Source organism: Suillus bovinus (genome assembly GCF_016758785.1).
Source record: "Suillus bovinus strain UH-Sbo-P2 chromosome Unknown EDB93scaffold_20, whole genome shotgun sequence".
Taxonomy (NCBI): domain Eukaryota; kingdom Fungi; phylum Basidiomycota; class Agaricomycetes; order Boletales; family Suillaceae; genus Suillus; species Suillus bovinus.
The window spans coordinates 70,431-87,672 of NW_024542076.1; the positions used below are offsets into that span (position 1 = coordinate 70,431).

Genomic DNA, 17,242 nt, shown 5'->3' on the forward strand with positions numbered 1-17,242 from the left:
GAACAGTGTTATATACGCCTTACCAGTGTCGCAGGAGATGACACAAGGAACTTATAGGGCCGTTATTCAAAGCCTTGGCGACGTTCTGACCACATCCACTTTACATGATATTATGCTAGGATCGCTCCTACCAAGTGGCGCCTGAGTAGGACCCCGAAGCCACAAGTTAAACAACGCACCTGCTAGTGCCTCTCTTTTATAACTAGACCTACATTAGAGAACTAGAAATACTCCTGATAAGTTGCATCAGGAGAATCCTCGTCAAGTTTTCCTTAAGTCATGATAATTTTGTGAACATATGCATCTGGGACCTACTGAGGTGTGACCAAATGCACATTAAGTAGGTTCGAACTCCAAGGATTTGCAGGGGGGTAGAACGTGTGACACATTGTGGTTAGGTTCGTCACCTGTCCAATAAGGTGGAGAACTTGTGGTGTGTCGACGAGTTGAAAGGATTGCATGAATCATGTCAACAAGCAAACGTGCGTACTTGATAGCAAGTCTCGTGACGAAACAATGACAGGACATGGGAATGCTTACATAAAACCTTAATTAAGTAAGTGGTTCTTCGACAACTAGGATATGATAATGTAGGTGTGCTTCGGAATGGCAACAGGTCACTACATACTCTAAATGATACGTTTCTACATTGATATGAAACTATCATAACATGCTATTCTTAAGAAAAGGACCAAAAGAACAACTTTTAACTCCCGAGAGTTTCCAATCCAATACCAACCTACCAATGGTCTGAGCAGACCGCAGACTCTACGTCGACCCTGGTGGTGAGGACGTCGGAGCTGGTCTCGGTAGGGGTAGATAAAATGCCAGTGTCAATACATCCGTGCAGGTTAAGCATCATGCGAGAGATCAGAGTGACAGATAGGCTAGGGGTCATACTCAGGCTTAAGATCGTTCAATGTCTATCGCATCAACCACCTACCAAGAAGTAAATGGGCCAAGGCTGCCTATACTGGTTTCCTTGTAAATAGTCAGTAAACATTCAACCTGGTGAAAACATACGGGTATGTGCTCACTGGACCACACTAAATCATGGTCTGAGCGTGACTGAAATAATACTTCATTCATTGACTTACGAAGTACGTCAGAATGTTGGGTAGATTGACCAATACCATCCCTCTAAGAGAAAGCATCAGATTAACTCCAGTCATCGTTTCGCAAGCTCACGCGAAGTACATCACACCTGCACTCGGTTAGTTCAGTATTTGTAATTATCGGTGTGATGAAAAAAATACCATCATGGAATATGACATCAAGGATATCTCCCCTAGATATTAGGGAGAACCGCGATAATCCCCTAATCTTCCAAGTCCTGAAGACTGTGAGGACAAAGATGAGTAATTCGTAGATAAATGTTGCTACCCATGCCATCCCATAACCTGCGATTGGGTAATTCCGTGGCATCATCAATTGACATCCGACGGTGACTTAGAATGCACTGACGGATAGATCTGCCAGGACTTTTGAGCAGGCGTGCGGAACGATGAATGGAACGACATACGTCTCTGTTGTGTATGTTGGAATGCAGTCGCCGTCGACCACACTGTTTGACTCATATCCGAGAGATACCGCCTAAAATTTTAGCAGACTTCAAAATTTAAATCATGAGCACGTACCAACCCTCCTACCCCAAGAGCAATGTAGATGATTCCCATACATTTAAGCAGGCGCTTACTACATCCATAGAGAGCATAAGTGCGAAGAGTCAATGTGACTGAAATTTTGGAAACTTCAGTGTCATTCTCGCGAAAGACTTTCAACTCACGGCAAATAAGGAATTGTTGGGAAACACGTAACACTTGTACAACCAACGTGATATCCAAACAGCTAAGTCTTTGTTGAGTACAATAGTAGATATTCAAAAAGCAAAGCTGAAACCTCTGTGGAAATGAAGTGAGCCTGCCAGTCAAATACACGCACAAGAATGCAGAACCTTGGTTGAAACGGTCAGGAAATTGCTAGCTAAGTCAAAAATATTGACGAGCACGGCAAAATAGCGATTGGCTAGAAACAACACTGCAGACATCGTTTTCGGACAACGCCAGATAAACACGATCTCTTCTGGGAGAGTTGCCATGTGATCGTATATTAGGATACCTAAAGTATTCAGTCATCGTCCTGAGAATCAAGATAAAAAATCGCAATACTGATTGCCATGAAAAGAGTATACAAGTGCACCAACCTGGCAAATTGTGATGTTAGGTCGGGATCAGCAATACACCATGCGTTTATCACTCACACCTGCTGTGCTCCAAAGTCAGTAGTATACATTAGAAGGATGATATAATAAGAGGAAAGGGTGTTGAGAGTTGATGGGAACTCACGATTTAATATTGGTGTTATACTATATAGCTGGCGTATTTCGTACTCCTCCGCAGATAATCATTGATGCTGTGTACAGAGGGCGATGTTCCAAGCTATTTCATATACTAATCAGTGTATTGCTGGTGCACGAATGATCCCTCAAGCCCTTACACTGCTAAGTATCCCATCGACAAGACGGTAATGCGCTATGTCTTGCAAGAATAATTGCCCGCACGGCGATTGATCAGGCTCCAAGGCCAAGGGTATAGAATCGACTGTTTCGGTAATACTGATGGGCGCTATGTACTAAGCACATGCAGTGCAGCACTAGCACAGATACGGCGGTCGGGAATCGGATGATGCGATACGCCGTTTGTTCAGCTAACAGTCCACCGGTTGTATTTTGCACATACTCTTGGATAGACCAGAGTGGCGGAGGCGGACATGTGTTTCGGTAAGTTCCGCTCGTGTTTTATGATGCTTGTTACCATGGGTTACTTACTTATGATGTCCGAGTCCATATATGCCTCAACAACTGGGAATCGATACCCGAGGTATTCTTGGTGATCATCAAATTGCATCAGGAGGCAGGTCAAATCATCATCAACTCCCCCCGCTACGTACGGTATTATTAGACCCATCAAATCACTTCGCTGACATCATCGAACGACTGCAACGCCGACGTAATTCACTGTTGTTCCATCTCCGTACGGGTCACGCACCACTCACCAAACACCTACGTCGAATAACGAAGTCAGCAACAGCAACATGCTCACAGTGCGAGGAAAGCAACGAATCAGTACACTACTTTTTATTCATTTGTCCAGCCTACACCAGACAACCCAATACCCTACACGCAGAACTGCACACGAAAGCGCACCATATGAAGCATTTACTCGATGAACCCGCTTGCTCAACACACCTGTTCAAGTACGTCGCAACTTCAAGAAGATTCGAAATGGTGTTCAGTGCCACGTTCCCCGCCCATAGCGAAGGCCCAGCAAAGAACATAGTTCACGAAGACTCCGAAATGGTGTTCGGTGACTCCGTCCAAGGAGAAGGACCAGCAAAGAAGTTAACGGAGACTCCGAAGCGCACCCATTGTACCCACTATCCTTTTCACCTTCAGCTGGTGTCAATGTCCGCGCTCCAACCAAGGACCATGGAACGAGACCCATCATCCAAGACAACAAAAAACGTACACACGGTATACAACATGTATCGTCTAACACAGGGCGTCGCTCCAACAGACAATAAACAAGGATCAAAAAAACAATTAGTTTGGAATCTTCTGCATCTCGTCTGCAAAATTACAACACGCTAACTCTGCGATCGTGAACAGAATCCAATCAGCTATAATCAGTATGAGGTCAACACTGTAACAGTCGGCACGTCGAGTCTGGTGGTAAAGACATCGAGGGCGAGGCTATCGTCCCGGATGGTGGTGGATAAAATGCCATCATCCGTAGATCTGTGCAGGTTAAGCACTAGCCGAGAGATGAGAGTGACGGACATGCTGGGGTCCATGTTCAAAATCGATCTGTGTTTATCGTTCATCGCATCAATCACTCACCAACTAGTAAATGTGGCTAGATTTCCTCTGGTGATATCCTTATCAATTGTCAGGAAATAGCCAACGCGATCGTAAGATGCGGTGTGTGCTTACTGAACCACACTAAACCATGATGGTGTGAGCCGTGCGACTCCATTAAAATCACTTTTGTTGACTTACGTAGTATGTCAGGATGTTGGGTATATTAATCAATACCATCGCTCTGAATAAACGCAGATCAGTTTCACTCGAATCACAGTGCGACCATCAATCTTACGCGAAATACATCGCACCTGCATTTACTTGTTTCAGAATTTATGTAACAGGTGCGACGAAACAAAATACCATCTTGAAATATGACATCAAAGATATTTCTGCTGGATCGAGCGAACGGCAGAAATCCCCTAGTCTTGCAAGTCCTGAAGACTGTGAGGACAAATATGAGTAATTCGTAGATAAAAACTGCAATCCAAGCCAGCCCATAACCTGCAAGTGGATGAGGTGATGGCATGATCAACTCGCATGCGACATGGCTGAGAATTCACTGACGGATGGCTCTGCCGCGATTTTTTGAGCAGGCACGCATACCGATGAAGGAAATGACATACGTCTCTTCTGTTAATGTGTTGTGACAATCACTTCCTTGAACGTAAGTCGCAACATTTGAATTATTTCCGAAAGAACCCGCCTGAAAAGATCAGCACGATCCAGTCTAGAACGAGAAAGGATATGCGAACACGTACAGACGCTCCTCCTATAAGAGCAAGACCGATGATCATCATGCAACTAAGCAAGCGTCTGCTACGATCGTACAGGGCATAAATGAGCAGAGTCAACGTGACTGAAAATCTATCAGGGCATGCATCTCTCGCGAACCAACTTCCTCACTCACGGCAAACGATGATTTGTTGAAGAAAAAGGAACAGCTCTCTGACTAGCATGTATCTTGAGCAGCTAAAACGTTTGGTAAGAACGACAACATCTTAATAAGTAGAGTTGAAACCTCTGCGGAAATGAATTGTGAGCCCGCCATAATATCTGGGTGGATGATATTGAAAAAACCAAACCTCATCTGAAACGGCAGGCAAGAAATCGATGCACAAGCCAAAGATATTGCCGACCAGGGCAAGATAGCGATTGACGAGGAAGAACATTGAAGACAGTATTTTCGGACGACGCCAAATAAACGCGACTTCTTCTGGGAGGGTCACCATATGATCGTATACCAGAATACCTATGATATCTGTGATCATCCTGAGAGCAAAAATAAAAAATCCCCAGTACTATTTGCGACGAGATTGGCGGTCAAGTGGAATAACCTGGTAAAATTGTAATGTCAAGATGAAGATACCGTGCGCGTATCACTCACAACTGCTGTTTTTCAGTGATATCCATCACAATGAAGCGACTCGGATGGTGCAATGTAGGAAGTGGGGTGTTGGGAATGCCTGACACATTATTACAACAATATTATATACATATTACTAGTGTTTCAGGAAACGATGGAGTAGCCCGGTAACGTTCCGATCTTTTGCAGAATCTCATTATCACAATTACAAAATATATCCGTATGGTAGACTCAATGTTGGTTCAGCTCACGTGACCGCTTTCAATTCAATATAATTCTAACGCATGGATGATGGGATGTTACGAAAAGGCACCCGCGCAGTCGTAGCCCTTTCACTGCCGCCACGGTCCGCAGTGTGATGTAGGAAATACGATATGTATAGGGCCATAAAAATACTCAACAGCTGCGCGCAGGAATGTAGGCTCTTTTTCGAGTTACGCAGCTGTGTACAGAAATGTGAATTCGAATTTATCAGATTATTTGCACGCTACCATCAAAGTTGCCATCGACGTCGCGCGATGCCCGTTCAAACGTACGTTCTTTTGACTAATCTGTGCAATGCTTTTCTCACGGGCAGATGATTGATATTGTTATGGTGTACATGTGTGGGAAAATTAGAATACGACTTTGTTAGTAACATGGTGTCCGTAGCCACGCATCAGCGTATACGTTACACGCACATGTCATGTGCATGCATGTTTCAGATTTGAATTTGAACATCCGAACGTCAATAGATAGAATGATCATAATCTACAACTTCAAGTTTACTTTCACTTTTGTAGACCACACCTCGGAGATATCCCACGAGGACGCCATGAATTTATGTGGCATGTATGGGGGTCTGACCTATGCAAGACGATAGACCCAGGCTCAAAGTGATTTGAGAATTTGAGGGGTACCACGATACGTGTTGGGGAATAAAGTGTTTTATATCGCGTATGTGCATACCGTCACGACAAGCTATAAGTACTACACGCGTGATTAGGTCGCTGACTCGAGGAACATAGACATATCTGCTGTATCTCAAGAAATACTAAGAAGTGCGTAGGTACAAAACTAGTCGTACTCGCGCGCAATGGCCGCGTTACCAAAATATACTGATCCGGGAACATCAAATGAATATGGAAATAAAAAAACTTGTATGTTGCATCATGCTAAAGGGTACTATGATCGTCACACGAGAGAATAACACACACCGGAAACTGTCACTGGATGAGAACGACGAGCTAGTGCGTACCTGATCCAACCTTCACGTTCTCCACCATCTCGCCATCGTCTGGCCTGTACTCGAAATTCTCTGGGCTGCCGTTGAATGATCCAAAGAAAGGAGTAGCTGGACTGAGAGTAGATGAGGCACGAGACGAGTAAGTTAACGCCGGAGATACGAGAGTAGGAGACCTCATGTCATTTTCGAATGATAGTTGTTTGACCAAAGACGGTGACTTCTGCATAGGAACGTATGCTTTTGAGGACACGGAAGTAGAACTGCGACGATGATCTTCTTGATCATCTGACCGAGGCAGGGACATTTGTGGCGAATGAAGATAATTCTGCGGATTACTATCGGATTGATCGTTGGTACCGGACGTAGCGATAGTGCTGTTTAGGTTATTGGAGCGGCTGTCCGTGTGTTGATAACTGTGCTGGGATGAATTCGACGCGAGAGGGGAACGAGGGAGATTAGCGACTTGTGCTTGCTGCCGCAGAGAAAGGTGCGAGCGCGAAGAGAACTGAGAGCGATGGTGCGACTGCAAAGGAGAATGCTTGGAATCATGCTGGGGTGGTGCAACAATTTCGATAGCACGACTAGGCGGTTTCGGGATCCTGACGTTGCCAGCGTCACTCCGGAAATGCAGCTCGTCCTGATAATGGGTGGGGAGGTCATAATGTGACCTGGACTCCAGCTGATGTTGGCCAAGAGCATGGAAGTCGTCTTCAGAGATTGGCGGTAGAGCGTCGCCCAAGAACTTCGGCCGGTTCGGCCCACTTAGGGCTCGACCAGTGAGCGGATAAGCGCCAACCTGTTCCGGGGCGTGGAATACTTGCGCGTTCGCATTGAGTTTACTTCCGGATTCTAATCGTCCAGATGAAGAGGCGCGCCGAGGAAGAGCGGAATCATGTGAGTGCACAAATTGCTGTTGGGTCTGCAGCTGCTGGTACTGTTGCTCGCGTATCCTCGCGTGAGCCTGAAGGATGAGCTCCTCGGCGGGAGTGAAGCCGTTCCTCGCCTGTATCTGGCTGCGAGGCTGCTGTGCAGACGGCTGGACGCTAGCCGTATACAGCGTTGCATTTGCGAGGGCTTGAAGATGGGCGCGCTGAGCATCATGCTCTTGATCAAGTGTCGACCCCGAGTAAGCGTGAGTTAGATTCAGATTGTGTTGCAGTGAATGCAGAAGGTCATCGGTGTAGGGATTCGGTTGAGGGTCCTGGTGCCTAGTCAACGGAGAACTGTCGTACGGATAACCAAGATGCCCTGGCAACGACGTAGATACGGGAATGTTCCCTGCTGACACGGAGGCTAGATTCAGGTTCGGATAGGAGTGATGAATACTCGATAGGGAAATCTCGTCACGAGGTTGCCCAATGATGGGGATGTCACGGGCACGATTTAAGCGGGATCTTGCGAGCGTGGGCCTGAAGCTCTTGGCCACGAAGGTTGAGTAGAGCAGCTTGAGCGATTGTCAAACGGACTGGAGACTGGTCCCCATTCTTGGATATTCTCTCTGATCGCTAACACGAGACACGTGGATCAGTTTAAAGCAAGATGCGTCTCAATCAGCGGACCGACCCTTAGCTCCCGTTGTTCAGCACTGTCAGCAAAACGGACGGAAATCCTGCATCCGGGGTCATTCCATCCACGGACCATTCGACCATGCAGGCGTTCAATGGTATCCTCTGCAGCTGCACGAGTCTCGAGTCTATACCGGGTGAATCAATTGTAGAACTTCAATTTTGTGAAAAAACTGACCGAACGAAAGCTATTATGCGAGGAGGTTCGCTGAGCTTTGTTTTAAAGAAGCGGCTGCTCTTGATGGTGTAAGGGTGCACCAAAGAAGCAAGGCTCTGTGTTCGCATGTAAATAACGTTGGATACGTGAACATCAGCTTTATATACCTCTTCGTCAATCGAGAGCGGAAGTCTGAAAAGAGATGGTCAGTATCAGCTCGAGCTCGTATCGAGGCGATCCTTACCCCTCGATGTATAGGTTGGTGGATAAGCCATCCTTCAGCTTTTCCATTCGCGCCTTGAAAGAATCTTCATCTTGCTCTATCTGAGAAGGGCTTTGCTGGGCGTACACCGTGCCAGGTATACGATGGACTTGCTGTACCGGAGATTTTTAAGAATACGGGTGCATACAAGAACAATAAATTGACCTTTGAGAACGATGGATGCAGATTGCGATATTTACGAAGACCTTCGATACATTTTTCTGCCGAATCGACGTCGCTGAACCTTTGCAAGAATGTGAGGTGGACGATCGCACAAAATACATATCCACCTACAAGACGAAACCATACCCTCTGTTTACCAGAACGTGAGTTTTGGAATTTTGTGCCATGGGAAAACCGGACATACGTTGGTTTCTCGCTCACATGCCTAGTAAATGACCTCACACTCTTCACCTCGCCAAATGGGCGAGTGAGAGCAAAGAGCTCCTGCTCCGGAAAATGAGGAGGCAGTCCATTGATATACACATTTGGGGTACGGTGTGATGCGCGAGACGCACTTGGGAGGCGCTGGGAAGGCGTCTCGGGACTCAACGACAACTGTGAGTCGCTTGAGTCAGGAAACATGTGGTCATATGGAAATTGCAAGCCTGTAGGACAGGAGGTGCTATACGAGGCTGCAACCCGATACGCAATGTGGATAAGTCGGGGAGATCATAGTTGATAAAATAAAATCTCACGAGAATTGGATGAAACTGCAGTAGGAAGACTATAAGACGGTGCCGTACCATTGTCCTGTAGCTTGAGAGACGGATTACTTGGTCTAGTGACAGCGTGGTTTGTAGACATAGAGATAGTATTAGAATGCAAAGAACTATTGGACTTGGGACTGGCAATGATAAATTTTTGAGACGGAGAGAGAGAAAGGTTGGGCTGAGATGAAGAAAATGATGTAGTGCTAGTGAGGGTATTATTGAGCGGCGACGAATCTGAATCCGGCGGTGTGGGTGGCGCTTGACGAGAAGAGATCGGAGTGTTCGGTACAGTGTCACAGGTAGTACCGGCTGAGGTGCTATGTTCAAGATGCTGAAATTGTTTGTTATCGAAGGTAGGAGAAGCTGGGAAAGCCAGAACGGCAGATTGCGGTGGCGAAGAGCAAGAAAGGCTCATACTGGAGGATCAGGGCAAGTGAGTTCGCGGGACAGAAAGGAAGCAAGCGAAGGGCAAGCTTTTAGGTAAGGTGAACGCCGGTGAACTGTAACGATTGCAATACGAATAGGATGGAGGAGTTGTGTTAAAATCGTTAAGAGTAGCGGTGTGATGATGGGGGGGGGGGGAAGGAAGAAACGAGGAAAAATGAACTTGCAAAGTTTATATTCATTTTTCAACATATGACGCACGGGACTTCGAGGTTGGAATGCTGAAAACCCAATAAAATGTGATGAAAGAAGCTTGGCTTTCACCATCTAATGTCATTGCATACCCCATTTTAGGTCGGTCGCTGCCCAGATTTGGCAACTCTTCAGAATGGCGCAACATGTCGAGGGCATTCCATGTCCCAAAGGTGATCCCGTTCGCGACTTCTTGGGTCCACAGTGCAATATTAAGCTTTAAGAAGCGTAGGCGAAGGCCAGAGAAAATCATTGCACAAACCTGACTGACGATCCTGGTCGCAAGAGAAAGTGACAGACCATGCCAACGGTAGCAAGGAAACTAGTACTTGCGATCCCAGCATCTGTTCGTATTCGATACTGCTTGGAAACAGACAACTATAAGTGTTTCATCGAGTGCCAAAAAGATCAAACCAAGCGCAGCGACTAGCAAGGGCGCTGACAGAAGCAGGTTCTGCGAATCCTGCGAAGGCGACTGAAAATGAATTGCGCGAGCAGCAAAATCTGAGCTTGCTTGAACCTGGCTCAACCTGACCTGTAATACGGTAATGCTCGAGCAATATTATTGTACCATGATCGCAGGAAAAACTGAGCTGCAAATCTTTTGGTGGCAGTGTTGAAGAATTTGAGGAGAGAGGCAGGGTGGCTGTGTCGTCTGCAAACTTCGCTCGGTTCGACCATGACACTACAATATGTCCCGCCCAAGTGACCAGTACCATAGTTTCGAGGTCACTGCTATTGGAGCGAGGTAAAAAGCTGTTGATCATTTGGTGCGTCCACGTACATGACTCGGACAATTTATATTTCGCTAATGTTTAATTGTACAGGTAATGGATATGGTCCTCCTTGTCGGACACTCGCTGCATCTCAAGGACAAGTTTGACGCTTGTAATTTGATCAAATATGTTTGATGCTGGTCTGTCTTACTGATACTACTAGGCAGACGTTACCGAAGGAAGCCATTCGTCTTATCTGGAACGTGTTTGACTCGTTCAGGCCAAACTTCTACGCCCACGAAGGACCTACAAATCCTCAAAATTTGATAGATAGTAAAATTTGACAGCTTCTTCACATCGATACCCTGGTGAGTCTGCATATTGTTTTTTCCTTTAAAAAAAGATGAGTGATTTGGGAAGCGACTGAACTTGTGCTCCAATTGATAGTTATGGTATTTGTATCTCTCTATATCCAATTGGGCCTCGCTCCTTGACAGATTCGTGGGTAATTTTGCACGTTGTTATGGAGAGAGCAAGATGATTCCTTTCAGATTCTACTAGCGCCCTCTCGCTTTACTTTCGCTTGCATTGATCCGAGATAACAGCCCTGCGTAGGTGATCTAATTCTACATCTAGGTATGGCCGCAGATGCAGCTTGTGGTCAATTGACAGCTAGTAGTACTAGTGAGCATGACGCCCCTGTCTGTGCAAGAGTGGGATGCACCGACCCCCTAACACGTGCTTGGGGAGTTCTAATCGTATGTCCGACTTACAATGTATCAACTTCTCCAGGGGCCTCCTGTGTACGTTACAGTGAGTGTCAAATTTCTCAATGTTCGCCGTGAATGTCGCAGATGTATATATTCCCAACAATCCTATCAGTATTCTTATTCAGATACGGCAATATTAATCACATCAACGCCGACGAAGCACATCTTCCCCGCTTCGCGTATTACGACTCTTATCTGCCCTGGCGTAAGTCCGTTGGTCTATCTCACAAGAATCGTCGAGTGTTGTCCGGCGTTCACGGACACGCGGTAAGTTGGTGGACGAGTTTCCGCGGAGGCACCTCGCTCAAAGTTCATTGACAACTTCAAGTTGAAGTTGGCGACCTCACCTTAGCGTTGATGCAGAATCATTGAAGACAACTGCAGCACGAGTGACCATTTAACCTATACATTTCTTGAATACCGCGGCCTCCGAAACCCTTGAATCAGAGTGCATTGTGCCCTTCCTTGGTGTTCGTTTAGGAGTGAGATCTAGCTTGGCAGTATCTTCAGCTTCTAAACGGTCCGGTTCCGAGTTGCTCATCAATGTTATAACGTGTGTAACAAATGCTTTACGAAGAGAACTTTGTGACTTTGATAGGTGCCCCGCAGGTAACAAACCTTGGCGTGTACCCTGAATCACCCGTTCCTTGAATGATACCAGGAACTGGACCTGCACTACTTAGAATGAGGATGCATGACCTCGGATCCGAGGACCTCTAGGTGTGGAGTAGTGGTATTTGGTACGTTTTGATAAGATAAGATCAGCCTAGTACTACTGACGTGGCTATGCCACGGTCACCCGATTCCACTTTGCTAATAATGTACAGCTGGTAACAATAGATAACGATACGTCAGTCCATAACACAGAAACAGAGAACACGCGACTTCAGTTAGGACACATCCATATCCAGATCCTCTGACGGTCGTCCTGCCTTGTCCGTCATTTGCGATGACGGTGGAGTATCATCTATATCACTCCACGCAGAAAAGTCATCGATGCTAACGCCCAAATCCGACAATTCTTGCAAACTTGCATATTCCGCGGCATAAGCCTCGATTTCCTCTTGCTCTAGATCCTCCGGCGTCACACTATAACTGTCAGGGGGCATTTCTGGAGCACATCCAACTTGAACCCATTTGATACCGTTCAGAATAGGAGAAACTGACGTTGCAATTCACTTTCCCACCGGTTTACATCCTCCATGTCTGGGTCGAGCGAAGATCCCACATCGTAAGAATAAGAAAGTCGATAGGAATGCTTTTGCTTTTGCGCAGTATTGGCAATGATTCTCCGAAAGAGCTGAGAGACGAGCGTCCGTTAATGAGCGTCGTCAAACTCCCCCCTATCAGGAAAGTCACTTACCTCGTCTTGCATAACAAATTCATCGTCTTCATCCTCATCGCAGTCCATCTCAGAATCAAAAAACACGTCACTGCTGCTACTCGTCCTTTGTTTTTCAACTTTATCATGTCGTTGTTTCTGGGCGCGCTCTAGACATCGCGCTTTAAAACGATCACGTAAAAATGTTTTTTGAGGGTTTTCTGGAGTCTGGCTACCAGAAAGCGTGCATGGGAGCTTAGTGGCCGCACTTCTGGATGAACTGGTTACGCGAGCTTTATATTGGGCTTGTCGTCTTGCTTGTGCGGCAGCTACCGGCGATGATTTTGGAGAAGCCAGGGGTGACGAAGCAAGCGGTTGGTGACTCCTTGCAGAGTAATAAGATGAACGTCCAGGAGTAGAGGGAGTCTGGAAGATGGGACTAGAACTTTGCATGCTCAGCATCTTGTTGGACGTTGCCGTGGCGAATGATGAGACGGTCCAAGAGTGGCGCGTTTGTTGTAGTTTGTTGACGTGTTTGAAACAGTGTTCAGTGCTTCCACACCAAGTTCATGACAATACTATGACCGCTGCCTCGACCCGCAGAGGCCGGCATTTCAAGTCATTGGAACAGCCCCTTGATATGACCATGATCGCCGACAAAGGTGGCATGCTGGCGGATAAAACGGTATCAAATTGCCTACCACCCAAATTAAATACAACATTGTAGAAGTTCTTCGGCACGAAAATGGTAAGCTTCAGCTTCTCATTCATGAACAACGTGGCGACTACTCGTTCGTTCAGCGTTTTTTTACATCTAGGCATCTTACACGGGCACGAAATTGATGACTCCGGAGGTGGTTGCTGGAAACTACCGAGGCGATCATTAATTCGGCCATTGAACATGATCAGGGCGAGGGTATAACTTCTATGCTGAAAATTATCAGCTTGCCAGGTGTGCACTCAACTGAAATGAACATGAGATTGAGACGCAATCTAGGAAAATATTAGTGACGGTACAGCACATGACGTGGCGGTCACTCGCGCATTGAACTATGAATGCGCATCGCACACCATGACAGCGGCGCTGCGGCTTGTGCCCTGCCGTTCATTTTTGCCGCGGATGAGTGACTGAGCAGAACTGCAAGCACCTCATCATGGCTGTCACGGCCTTAGTGGCATTACGACTTGCGACCTTGATTACATATTTGCGCTAGCACTCGGTCCACCAGGATGTTTATTCGGTTGACTAATATACACTAGTATTTGCTCTTCTTTAGTGTGCTGATTTTTTCTAAAATGCTTCTTCAGTGACACGCGGAAGAAAACGAAACGTTAGCATTTGAAGTATTACCTAGGGCGGTAGCAGTATGGTAAAACATTCTTCCGCACTCCGGCCTTCGTCGATTCTGTTTTTAGAATCGACAAAAGCAATATCCGACTTTCGCATAGAAGCAAGCCCAGCCGGGGTCCTGAAACTAATCCAAGCTGCGGCTCAAAGCGCTCAAAGTCTGTGGCGTTACCGAGGTGGCTATGTATTCATGAGGGACAACATTTAGGACCTGATCTTGGCTCTTTTGAGAGCTGCTGATTCCGATCACCGGTCTATCTAATTCGGACTGAGCATATTTTGCCAATCACGCGCGTTTCGTAGTCGAAACAGCGTCGTGTCGTGACCAAAAATGCCAGCGACACGGTGCCCCGTACTTGATAGCCTTCGCGTTTTCTCCGCAGACCAGTGCAACTGGAGGCTGTTCTAATTCCAAATTTTGCTACGTTCTGGAAGATACGATTCGACCTCTTCTTTGGGCCTGCCTGTCAGAGAACATTCAGTCTGACAGGTGATCAAACCTTCAATATATCTGACCGAGCATGTTTCGATATCTCCATTGAATTTTTTTTAATTATGGCATCCTGAGATCTGGTATCCTGCCTTCCGGTCGCGAGCAGCCCAAAAACATGAATCAATTAGACCTGCCGAAAGCTTATAATGGAGCAGAGTCTTGTACGATTGGCATAACCGGCTTTGGGCCCCAATCTCTTCCTCGACATGTTCTTCCAGTCCCAACATCGACTTGACTGGTGTGTATCCAGCTATTCCCCTGTGTTTACACACTTACCCGTGAATCTCATCTCTCAGCGCCGCCAAACAAGAGGAACGACAGAGGTCATTGGATAGTTTACCCTCGTCGTTCTTCGAGCCATGCACAGAGTCCGATAATAAGGTGCTTGAATTGCCCCTAAGCGAACTAGTCCAGCGCCATAACGCAGGATCACTATCAACGGCGAGCATTCTGAATGCTTACGGAAAGAAAGCAATCTCAGCACAAAAATCCACCAATTGCCTAGCCGGAGTCATGATTCAAGAAGCTCTAAACCCCAAACTTCCACCTTCTCCATCCGGTTCAGACTGCACAGACATTCCCGACCAACGCCCGAAACCCCTTTCTGGTGTTCCCATCAGTATCAAAGACTGTATCGATATCGAAGGCTACGACACCACCGTGGGCTATTCCTCTAAAGTTAATCATCCCGTTTCATCGTCGGCAGCGATAGTCCGACTTCTTCATGATGCAGGGGCGATTACTCACGTGAAGACTACCGTACCTCCTGGTCTTCTCGGACTAGAAACATCATCAGACCTTTTTGGGCGAACGAGTAATCCGTATAACCAGAATTACTCCAGTGGCGCTTCGACGGGTGGTGGGGGCGCACTTCTTGCATGCAGAGGGAGCGTTATAGAAGTCGGCACAGATCTTGGTGGCAGCATAAGATTGCCTGCCCATTTTTGTGGAATATATGCTATGAGGTCTTCGATTGGACGTTTTCCGTGCCAGGGCACGCTTTCCCCCATACCTGGACTAGAGTCGGTGGCTACTATATCCGCTCCGATGTCTCGAAGACTGGAAGATCTTGAAGAGTTTTGGAAGCGTGTCGTGGAGATGAGGCCATGGGAGTATGATCATACGGTTCGTCGAGTTCTCGTGTTAAGCGTCCGCCTGACCTGATGATTGCTGCAGTGTGTTCCATTACCCTGGCGACCCGTAAACCTTCGAGAGACGAAGCTAAAGTTTGGAGTCGTTTGGGAAGATGGTTAGCCCTTTTTACGCTGCTTTTTACATTCGTTCCTCATATGCATAGGCATTGTTTCTCCCTCTCCTGCTTGTCGTCGTGCTTTGGAATGGGTCTGTGATGCATTGGAGAAGCAAGGCCATGAAGTAGTTGATTTGTGCGTCCAAACCGCTCTAATCTTGAATTTTGCTGATCAATAGCATCACCCAGTTCACCCCCTAGCATCCCAGAAGGTCTAAATGTCGGACTCCAGTTATGTTTTGGAGATGGGGGTGAGCGTCTTTCTATTGCGCTGTGAGCCACATATGCTGAACTCTTCTTAGGGGCTGGTTTCTTTAATCCCGTGCGCAAGGACGAGAAACTTGACCCCGTGATGGTTGCTATCAAATCTTTATTGGGGATGCCCCTTTGGATCAAGAAGTTCCTGGCGATGATAACGCGTAAAACAACTGGTGATGAGGTCTGGGCATCAATGCTCGAGACGGTCCACCTCAAATCCCCAGCCGAGGAACGCGTGCTCGTCGTCTCCCGAGACGAGTACAGAGAAAAGTGGAACCAAGCATGGGAAGATGAAAGATTCGACTTTGTCCTGACGGTTCCATATGCATTGCCCGCTATCCCTACTGGAACCGCAGAGAAGGCGACCCTGGTGTCTGCTTCCTACATGATGATTTTCAATATCGTAAGCTTTTCATTTTAGTCATCGTGTTATCATCGTTGGCTTAATGGCGAATAGTTGGACTATGTTGCTGGCGTTCTCCCGGTATCTTTTGTTGACCGCCAGTCGGACGCGCTACCGAAGGATTTCATGAAGAGTTCCGAATACAAGAACATGGGATTGATTTCTAAGGGAGCGTACTCTGTTTACGACGCGGATAAAATGCACGGACTGCCCCTTGGCGTGCAGGTCGTTGGAAAGCGTTTTGAGGAAGAGAAAGTCTTGCAGGGGATGAAGGTCGTTGAAGACGCTCTCGAGGCATGTGGTCGCAAGTTCGTTCCCCGGGAATTTTAGGGTGACCCATCGTTAAATCTATGCGGTAAACTTGTACACTATCTTTGTTTGTTATCAAATGTTCCTGCTTCACGTCCCTGTAGTCGTCATATTGCTAGAACCTTGTTATAATGATTCAGGGCGTCCATTTTCCGTACTTTACATAATTTATATTGTGCGTGTGATAGGAGACTTGATAGCTGCAAATGACTGACAAATGCACAGGAAGCGGCATCAATTGATGACCGAATTCCAGCCCGTGCTTTTACAAATCCTGGCAGAGCTGACGCTCCGTATCTTCTAACCAACTCCTCAGAATTGAAATCCCGGCTAGTGATCAGAGATATAGACGGCTTTTGGGCCTTACTTCTTTTAATACATGGTGAAGCATGGTTTCGTATCTGGGGATGGTATAGAACCTCGCCCTGCAAGAAGATGAGCGGGTTTAGTGCGGATAATCCATATCCGAGTCACATCTGCAGCATGATCCCTGTGAAGGAGTACACATCGCTCTTTTAGATGAAGTCTGGTTTCATCATCGAATATCCAGTATTCTAGTGCCATATGCTACGTAGCGCATGAGGCATTGGGT

General features: G+C 46.7%; 6 protein-coding genes across 6 annotated transcripts; 2 read left to right on the forward strand and 4 right to left on the reverse strand.

Annotated features, from left to right (window-relative positions):
• Positions 1–739: 739 nt before the first annotated feature.
• On the reverse strand, positions 740–2,292 carry EDB93DRAFT_1103132 (uncharacterized protein; the record flags this gene model as incomplete). Its single annotated transcript, XM_041447276.1, has 12 exons — positions 740–887; positions 944–981; positions 1,024–1,068; positions 1,098–1,140; positions 1,189–1,204; positions 1,257–1,400; positions 1,523–1,593; positions 1,638–1,645; positions 1,787–1,854; positions 1,942–2,118; positions 2,169–2,203; positions 2,261–2,292. 12 exons carry the CDS (start codon positions 2,290–2,292, stop codon positions 740–742), a joined length of 825 nt encoding a protein of 274 aa, XP_041308692.1.
• Positions 2,293–2,613: 321 nt separating this feature from the next.
• EDB93DRAFT_298316 (uncharacterized protein) lies at positions 2,614–3,809 on the forward strand. Its single transcript, XM_041456016.1, has one exon. It carries the CDS (start codon positions 2,849–2,851, stop codon positions 3,647–3,649), a length of 801 nt encoding a protein of 266 aa, XP_041308693.1. The 5' UTR covers positions 2,614–2,848; the 3' UTR covers positions 3,650–3,809.
• A 416-nt stretch (positions 3,810–4,225) lies between these two features.
• Positions 4,226–5,111, reverse strand: EDB93DRAFT_1139585 (uncharacterized protein). The gene is made up of 5 exons (XM_041449247.1): positions 4,945–5,111; positions 4,770–4,833; positions 4,621–4,718; positions 4,486–4,565; positions 4,226–4,434 (listed from the first exon to the last, which is right to left on the reverse strand). The coding sequence occupies exons 1-5, from the start codon at positions 5,089–5,091 to the stop codon at positions 4,419–4,421; spliced, it is 405 nt and encodes a 134-aa protein (XP_041308694.1). The 5' UTR covers positions 5,092–5,111; the 3' UTR covers positions 4,226–4,418.
• Positions 5,112–6,141: 1,030 nt separating this feature from the next.
• Positions 6,142–9,562, reverse strand: EDB93DRAFT_1275926 (uncharacterized protein; the record flags this gene model as incomplete). The annotated part of the gene is made up of 10 exons (XM_041454403.1): positions 6,142–7,867; positions 7,917–7,955; positions 8,014–8,143; positions 8,194–8,288; positions 8,340–8,364; positions 8,417–8,547; positions 8,600–8,678; positions 8,729–8,746; positions 8,802–9,069; positions 9,133–9,562. The coding sequence occupies 10 exons, from the start codon at positions 9,560–9,562 to the stop codon at positions 6,452–6,454; spliced, it is 2,631 nt and encodes an 876-aa protein (XP_041308695.1). The 3' UTR covers positions 6,142–6,451.
• Positions 9,563–12,159: 2,597 nt separating this feature from the next.
• Positions 12,160–13,043, reverse strand: EDB93DRAFT_1240048 (uncharacterized protein; the record flags this gene model as incomplete). Its single annotated transcript, XM_041451708.1, has 3 exons — positions 12,160–12,380; positions 12,437–12,569; positions 12,633–13,043. 3 exons carry the CDS (start codon positions 13,041–13,043, stop codon positions 12,160–12,162), a joined length of 765 nt encoding a protein of 254 aa, XP_041308696.1.
• Positions 13,044–14,392: 1,349 nt separating this feature from the next.
• Positions 14,393–16,714, forward strand: EDB93DRAFT_299932 (amidase signature domain-containing protein). Its single transcript, XM_041456019.1, has 7 exons — positions 14,393–14,669; positions 14,728–15,556; positions 15,608–15,680; positions 15,729–15,816; positions 15,870–15,931; positions 15,983–16,341; positions 16,396–16,714. Exons 1-7 carry the CDS (start codon positions 14,638–14,640, stop codon positions 16,669–16,671), a joined length of 1,719 nt encoding a protein of 572 aa, XP_041308697.1. The 5' UTR covers positions 14,393–14,637; the 3' UTR covers positions 16,672–16,714.
• Positions 16,715–17,242: the final 528 nt, after the last annotated feature.

Bases quoted from the DNA above. Each gene is read 5' to 3' on its own strand.
- EDB93DRAFT_298316 (XM_041456016.1), top strand. From the start codon at position 2,849: ATGCCTCAACAACTGGGAATCGATACCCGAGGTATTCTTGGTGATCAT.
- EDB93DRAFT_1139585 (XM_041449247.1), bottom strand. From the start codon at position 5,091: ATGGTGACCCTCCCAGAAGAAGTCGCGTTTATTTGGCGTCGTCCGAAA. The intron at 4,719-4,769 runs GTGAGTGAGGAA...ATAGATTTTCAG, and splicing joins TCAACAAATCATCGTTTGCC to TCACGTTGACTCTGCTCATT. The intron at 4,566-4,620 runs GTACGTGTTCGC...TGATCTTTTCAG, and splicing joins CTCTTATAGGAGGAGCGTCT to GCGGGTTCTTTCGGAAATAA.
- EDB93DRAFT_299932 (XM_041456019.1), top strand. From the start codon at position 14,638: ATGTTCTTCCAGTCCCAACATCGACTTGACTG. The intron at 15,817-15,869 runs GTGCGTCCAAAC...AGCATCACCCAG, and splicing joins GGCCATGAAGTAGTTGATTT to TTCACCCCCTAGCATCCCAG. The intron at 15,932-15,982 runs GTGAGCGTCTTT...AACTCTTCTTAG, and splicing joins GTTATGTTTTGGAGATGGGG to GGGCTGGTTTCTTTAATCCC.